Here is an 8,214-nt window from a genome sequence, read left to right on the forward strand (position 1 = left end):
TCATCCAGCTCTACACCTTGTTATCTTAAAGAGAATGGTTCTAGGATATGGACCTCCCATTACACTGAGAAGTTGGGTCTGTTTTCCTTGGAGAAGAGAAAATTGAGAGAAGTTTTGATAATTACAATAATTGCAATAGAGATTTTTTCGAACAGGGTGTGGTTAGGATCTAGAATGCACTTTGAGTGTGTAATGGTGGCAAGTTTAATTGAAGCAATCAAGATGAATTTGGATTATGATCTGAAAACCAACAGTATACAGATCTGCGGGGAGAAAAGAGGAGAATGGCACTGGGTGCATTGATCTGAGAACTGGTGCAGACCCAGCAGGCTGAATAGCGTCTTCCTGTGCTGTAACAGTTCAGTGCTTCTATGTGTGTGTTTACCGAATGGTGGCTCAAATTGACTCAGACTGATGTGGAATTTATGATGGAAGATAGTGATGTTCCAAGGGGCCAGCAATCAAAATTGGAGCCAGACCTAGCTTCTGATCCCGGCCACACTAATTCAGTGAGATTTTCCTGTCAAAGATGCAGGCATTTGCAAAGCAGCTTTGATACCCAACCATGTGACCAAACCAATGGTACTCATAGAGCAATATTTCTTCATTTTGCCAGAAACACCATTGTAACAGCTGCAACAGACTTGTAGGCTTAAAGAGCCATGTGCTCCAGACATGGGAGAATTTTCCCAGGAAAAGATTTGAAGGTGAGGTTGAGGGATTCAGAATGCATACCACCTAGCAGATAGGCAGATGTGGCCCCAGCTCCACCTACCTATCCTGGAGATGGATTGCCTGTACTGCTGACAGTGGCAGGAAGCTAGATGAGAATGCTAATGATACACTCATGAGCCATTTACCAGGACAGTACGATGTTCCCAGCATCGCATCGTATCCACCCAAACCTCAAACTCCAGCGTCTGCATTTAACAATCCCTGGAGGTGAGTGATCTATGTAAGGTCAGAGCAACATGGAAACTTCCTGTAATTTGAAAGTGCCAGTTGGTAAACCCAAAGTAATCTGCTGCTCACAGAGGTTTACAATTTCATTTTATTCTTTTATGGGATGTGGGTGTCATTGGCAAGGCTGCCACTTCAGAGGGCAGGTAAGCATCAGTGATATTACTGTGGTAATAGAGTCACGTGTAGATCAGACCAGGTAAGGATGGCACGTTTCCTTTCTTAAGGACGTTGGTGAACTGGTCAGGTTTATACAGCCATCACTATTTATTAATTAAAATTCTTCCAGCAGCTATGAAGAGGTTTGAGCCTGTGCCCTCAGAGGATTAGCCTGGGCAACTGGATTACTAGACCAGTGACATTACCACTACACCATCTTTGCCCCAAATCTACAGTTGCCTTCTGAAGACTAGTGTCATAGCTGGTACTGGTCATAAAGTTATGAATACAGTTTCCTTAAGCTGGTTCACTCTTCCATTTCATCTGTCTCCCTCTCCTTCCAGTCCCCTCAGCAACACTGTAACTTCAGGTATGTGAAGATTGCCAGTTGCCCTCACAGGCATAACTCCTATCTCCTCAACCTGCCCACTGTGCCTGCTCTACTTCTTTAGTTGGTTATCTCAATGAAGATTAGGCTGGCAATCTGTGCGATGATCCAGAAAAACCCAGGAGGGAAAATCAAGGTCCCTGTACTGGGATTAAGTGTGTGACTTCATTGGCACAGAGCTCGTGGAAAGTGACCGCACCTCCACTGACTTTGCACACACAATCAGATTCAGCAGTCATTAGGCCGTTAGTCGCCTGGATTCCTGGGCTTCTATGCTGTCCAAGGTCAGGTGTCCACCTTCCTTGAGCTGCCAATCATTAGAAGGTCTTTGATCCCAGCAACGCCACCAAGAATGGTGGCCATGCCTAGGTGTGCAGCCAGCTTCAGACTGGGGCAACAATGCGAGCCCGAAGAGTGGGGTGGGGAAGATGGACAGAAATGCTGGCTCTAGATAGATAGGGCCTGCCATGTTGGGAGTTGGAATAGTCAAGCAGGGGAAGGCCTTTCTGCAGTGGGCACTATGGAGGGAGGGCAGTGGCAAGAGTGAATGATGACCTGACCTCAAGCCTGTAAGCAGCTCGACAAGGTTTGCCACGTGGTGTACCCTCTCCCACCCTGCTGTATAAAGTTACAGCATTTGTAGCACAAGACGATTAATAGGCTTCTGATGGGCCTCGGTTTGCCTCCATCTAACTTGTTGCCAATAAGACATTAGGGAGGCAGAAAGAAAGCAAGTTGCCAAGCCTTACCATTTCCCCCAATTCTGCGCATCCCCCCCCACCAGTAGGTCATTCCTGACTGGGGTGAGTTGTAGTCTATGATGTCTGCCTATTGTGCAGTCAGAATGTAAGGGATAAAGTAAGAAAAGGAGGTTGGCAGCTTGTTGAAGTTTAAACGATATCGATCAAAGTGCTTACAGTTCAAAGGTTATTTATTTCGCTTCATTTTTTTCCCAGTACTGATGACACAACAAAAGATTACTATTTGAACATCACAAACTTCTATACCTCATCCTCTGTACAAGCTGCTGTCGGAGTCTACACGTCACTCTGCCAGTATTTCAATATGACTGCAATGAGCTGGAAAACTGATGGGATTTTACCATTAGAAGATACAACACCAGACATGGCCGTGTGCTTAACACAACACCTGACAGCGTTTGGAGCAAGCCTTTTTGTGCCTCCTAATTCAGTTGTATTTATCAATCCTGTGAGTACTTAATGCCTTAATGTACAAATCTTTCAGAACTCTGCCCTTTTGCAATTCTGACCCCTTGCCCGTCACTGAATTCTACCACTCTACAATTATGCTCAGTTGCCTGGACATTAAGCGATGGAATTCTCTTCTTAGGCCTCTCTTCTGCTTCCTCTTCCTTTTAAGTTGCTCTTTAAAACCTACCTCCATGACCATGCATTCAGTCACCTATCCTAATATCTCTTGATATGGCTCAGTCTGACAATGGGTTTGATAATCCTATGAAGCTCCTTGAGATGGTTTGCTATGTTAAAGATGCTATGTACATGGAACTTGTTTTCGTTCCGCATGCTGTTTCAATTCTAGCTGATGTTCTTGCTGGACACGTCAGATCTCAGACTGAAATCTGGCTTGATGGATCGCATTTTGTATTTTTGGTTTGAATAAGGTCTTTCACAGAAAAAAAACTTGCAATGCTGCAGATTTTTTAAATACTAAAATAAGTTTATTATGCAAAATAAATGAAGATATAATGGTTAAAACCAAGCTTTTTGCATATAAAAAAGCAAAAATGCAGATGCTGGAAATCAGGAACAAAAACAGAAACTGCTGGTGAAACTCAGCAGGTCTGGCAGCATCTGTGGAGTGAGAGCAGAGTTGAGCCCCAGTGACCCTTCCTGGAGTCTTCAGTTCTGACGAAGGTTCACTGGATCTGCAATGGTAACTTTCCTTCCTCTCCACAAATGCTGCCAGATCTGTTGAGTTTCCAGCAATTTCGGTTTTTCTTTCTATTTATATATAACATATAAGTTTAAAGATTTCAAAACACACAGAGTAAAATAACCTGAAAAGCAGCGCGCACACCGGGGAGAATTCCTTCTCTTTCCTATTTATAGGGCTTAATTTAGTATGTCTTCAATTCCCTGCCCTGAGAATTTAATAACCTCTTCCTTGAATCTTCATACAATTGAGCTCTGGTCTGGAATTTTCAAATTAACTCTTTACACTGTTGCAACCAATTGTTTAACAATTCTAAACTCTGTCCCTTCTTCAGGAGCAACTGTCTTACAGATCCACTTTTAGTAGCAACATTTACAAAACTGCCCAACCCAAAAAGGCTTCCTTCAATCTATGGGTGTTTCCCCTAAGCCAAAAAAGAAATTCCAAAATCTTCTGACTGAGTCCTAATGCACAACTGTTTACCCTATTCACTCAGAAACTTCTCCCAATGAATATAAATTCCCAACAGCCTCCAACAACTATCTCTCGCATCTGTTTTTAAAAAGAAATCACCATAGCTACAGAAATGCTTGCATATTAATCATAATAGCTCTTCTCACTCAAACATACATCCACATACACACAGCCTACATGCCACTAGTTCAAAATTGAAACTCTAAAAGATTTCTATCAAAAATATGTATAATTAACACAACTTTTATCCTAATATGGAAAGAAATAAAATCAAGTTTGCAGAGTAATGCCAAACTTTCTTGCCCTCTGCTTATTTGCCTATCAGCTGCGGAGGGAATTCCGTAGGTCATGAGCTCTGCTTATAGATCCTAGGGTTAACCATGAGAACATTCTTCCCACAACTATGCAGCTGCCTTAAATATAGATGAAACATCTGGGGCACAGAGGGCAATCCAAGTGAATAATGTATGTGCTCCATCTGCAGCTGGAGAAGGGCCAACTACATTAGGCCTCCAACCTAAGGGTCCACTCCACCCAGCCCTGCTGAATACTCAACCAGTCCCCTCCCTGTTCAACCCTTGTCTTTCTGGCAAGCAATATCTTTGACCCGGTCATACGATACACTACTGAAAATCCTGAGAAGTTTGGTAAGTAACTCAACAAATTGCAGGAACTTCACAGAAATCCATCAACGTTGTTTAAAGTAAAGTCAGTGCATTTAAAAAAAAAGTTCTGTTTCACATGAAAGGCTTCCGAAGAAGACGGACATTGAATAATTCGTTGTAAGCTGAACAAAGTGTTTTCACTGTAGTGGGACTCTTTTCATCAGTATTCAAGACTCCACTTAAGGGTGGAAACATGTTTGTTCAGTAGTTTCAATTTGGTTTCTCAGTCCCAGTGCCACAATATGTTCTGATGCCGTTTCTAATATACAACATAACCTCATCTCTCAGCGCACCAAATTTGTCCAAAAGCTTCTGAGATGCCATTGGCCCTTTAACACTTTAAGTGATTTTTCATATTTTTATTATTCATGTGTCAGTTCAGATCACTGTTCATTGCAAACCATTCTGATATAAGAAAGGACTAAACTATGTAAATTAAAATTCAAAATAACGTTTCTATCCTATTCTAGGTTCTGTCCTTCCAGACTTATGTTCTGATTGTGGAGGTGTATTTGGGCACTGCAACATAGGAAAAAGTATTGGTTACATGTCTAATACTGGCAATGATTGGGAGGGAGGCAATGTGAGGTGATGTATTGGGTGAGGAATTACCTGGCATTGAAGTAGATTGGCTTGGGGAAGAGTTTGGCTGATCTTCTTGTTTTCAAATACGTTCGACAAGGTTGAATGGCAGAATCCTGTTTAGCATTTTTCCTCTTGTTGAGGATATTTCCTATCCTACATTGTACACTTTCTCCAGTTTTTAGCAATATGCTTATGGCAAGAAATAACAAAAAGCACTGTCTACTTCAAATTTCAAGTAATGTGCAAAAATAATACATAAGAATTTATGGTTCTATTACAGACCATTTCATATACAAGGTTAGTTTCTGCTTAACCTTTGAGTATTGCCAGTAACAACCTCAACACCCACAACCCGAGCTACAGATCTACTCCAAAACCTTACAATTGCCAGTAACTGTTGACCATAGCTTAGCTGCCTAAGCCCTATGTTCTGGAATTCACTCCATAAACTGCTCCTACCTCCTTCAAGAAATTCCTTAAAACCTACCACTTTGACCAACGTTTGGGTTGTCCTTCTGACCATCTCTTTTCATGGCTCAGTGTCAATCTCTGTCATGGCAATGACAGTATTAAGTTCAGTGGGATGGTTTTGCTACATTAAAGATGTTCTATAAGTTCAAATTGTTGTTTCAACAATTAAATCAACCACGTGAACTGTTCCAAGTGCCGTTTGGAGCATATTGGCTCAACATCTGTGTTTCTTTTTAAAAAAATGTATTTGATGTGGCAGCGCCAGGCTTTAATAAAAGGCACAGAATGGGAGGATCAGTCACAGTAAAATGCAGTAAGCCATAGCAAATGGCTTCCATCTGCTTGTAGGAGCCGGATGTTTCTGCAGAAATGGTGTGTTTACCTTTGCATCACTGCTGTGTAGCATGTGTTAAAGTTCTTTTTTTCTGGAGCTGTTTGTTATTTGCTTGAAGTTCCAGTTTTCTTGATGGAAAATGCATTTTCCTTGGGCAAGGGTGGGCCTATAAAGAATTAGCTTTTTAAAGTCCACTGCTGCCGGGAAGCTTCACCACGGAAGCACGATCCATGATTGGAAAACAATTGAGGGGGGTGTGTGGTGGTGGTGGCGATTTTAGTGGAAGGGAGCTGTGTGTAGTGGGGAGGTGGTGGTTAGTCAAAGTTCCCCTCTCCTAGACCCCACCCCGAAATGGAAACTCCACAATATTAAACTTGGGAAGTAAGGCATGCTTTTCCCGAATGTTGTAAATCTCTAGCCAATCAATAAGCATGTTAGAAAGATAGATTAACCCTTCTTTACCTGGAACTTAATGTATTTTTATTTTCCCTCAACTTCATGGGTGGAGGAGATGAAGGTGTGAAATTAGTCTTGGACCTGCTGCATATCCCACCCAGTTTCCAATTTTCTAATCCATCACCATCCCCCTCAACCCTCGGCTCCTTCCTGAACAGTGCTGAAGACTTTGTCTGATCAGACATGTGTTCTTGTTTTCTGATTTAAATGGTTCTGTTTCAGGAGGCTTTATAGACTATCCCACTGTCATTTTTTTATAAAAATGAATGGATTAACAATAAGATAATGACATGATCTGTGTTTGTGATATTGATTAAAGGCTAGAACACCAGGAATAACTCCCCCACTCTTTGAAATAGTGCCACAAGGGTCTTTGGTTTAACACCTTATCTGAAATGTAACATCTCCAACTGTGCAGTGTTCCCTCAGGACTGCAGTGAACTGCTGAGCTTGTTGAATATGCTGTCAAGCCTGAAGTGGGACTTGAACCCAGGGCCTTGTGGTTCAGAGGCAGTGTTCTACTAACTGAACCACAGCTGACACTACAATAATTGCAAATCCTAGAGAAGCTGAGGAGGAATTGCTTTTGTCTCCCATATTGCACACAAACATTTCTCCCTCCAGCACATTCACTAACTGCACAGGGTATGTCGAAATTGAAAATGATCCGATGGTCTCCATTCACAAGACAGGTAATAAAAAGACCATTTGACTTCTCTGAATGCACAGTTGCAGAAATAAATCACTTCCCGCAACATTCTTAATGGTAGCCTCTTTTTTTTTTGCCATGTACTGCTTGTGTAAAGATAAATGTTCCAAGAGAAGACCGAGCAGTTTCAGACCGGCTGGTGGAACAATCCTGGCTTACAGACCTCATCCTCAAACTATCACAATGAAAGATCACAGCTCACCAATGGGTGTCTGCAAAGAGAAATAAAATAAAAATCCTCCTTGTCCAAACCAATCCTGAATGGGTAGTGGAGGCAGGTTCGATCATAACTTTCGATTCTGTCATAACTTTCAAAAGCAAATTGGATAAATATTTATAGGGAAAAAGTTTGTAGGTTATGAGGAACAAGCAGGTGATTGGGATTAATTGCATAGCTCTGCAAAAGAGAGAGTGCAAACACAATGAACCAAGTGCATAATTGCTGCATAATTCTATGATTCATTGACTGTATTTAAGAGAGTTGTATGATATGTGGCTAATCTGCCTCCGGGAGAGTGTGCAATACAGGCAAAATCAAAATGTCTCCAACCTTTTGTTACTATTCATCAGCTCAAGTTTAAGGTTTCCAGGTACAAATTGTGGCACTTACACTAACCATGAGAGAAAATTTTGGCTTTTGCACTGTTAGAATGTTTTATGAAGACATGATGGACTAGGAGTGTGAAGAGAAACTTACTTTCTCTCTGCTTTTATTTCAATCAGCCCTCGCCTGTTATAAAGAATTACATCGTCTTGCTAACGTGTGGTATCTGTTTTGTCATCTACGCGGTTTCTGTTGTCATCGTTCGGAAGCTGGACCTGATTGACATTAATCAGGTTGGAGTTATTCCCCTATGTGGAAAGGATGGATTCTACAAATATGAAATCCTGGTAAAAACTGGATGGGGCAGAGGGTCAGGTGAGAGACTGTTTTGTTCATTCTGTGGTCATTATGTTTTTTATTTCTTAAGCAGGTCTGAAATGAAGGACATGGAGGCCTTTTACATTGAGGGTAATGATAAAGTATTAATCCATCAAAGGTATAGCAAACCCAAGTTAGTTGAAATGGTGAGACAACAAGGTGCAGAGCTGGATGAAC

At 41.6% G+C, this 8,214-nt stretch overlaps 1 protein-coding gene across 1 annotated transcript in view; it reads left to right on the forward strand.

The window, feature by feature from the left end:
- The window catches only part of LOC125481676 (polycystin-1-like), a gene marked incomplete at both ends in the record, with an annotated part of 20,046 nt that extends 12,012 nt beyond the window's left edge, over positions 1-8,034 (forward strand). The window contains 2 exons of the mRNA XM_048593532.1: positions 2,464-2,716; positions 7,839-8,034. Of these exons, the coding sequence (XP_048449489.1) occupies positions 2,464-2,716; positions 7,839-8,034 (449 nt within the window). The remainder of the gene's footprint in view (positions 1-2,463; positions 2,717-7,838) is intronic.
- Between the last annotated feature and the right edge of the window lie 180 nt (positions 8,035-8,214).

Source organism: Rhincodon typus, unplaced genomic scaffold, assembly GCF_021869965.1.
Source record: "Rhincodon typus isolate 14 unplaced genomic scaffold, sRhiTyp1.1 hic_rhity00003042, whole genome shotgun sequence".
In the NCBI taxonomy this organism is placed as follows: domain Eukaryota; kingdom Metazoa; phylum Chordata; class Chondrichthyes; order Orectolobiformes; family Rhincodontidae; genus Rhincodon; species Rhincodon typus.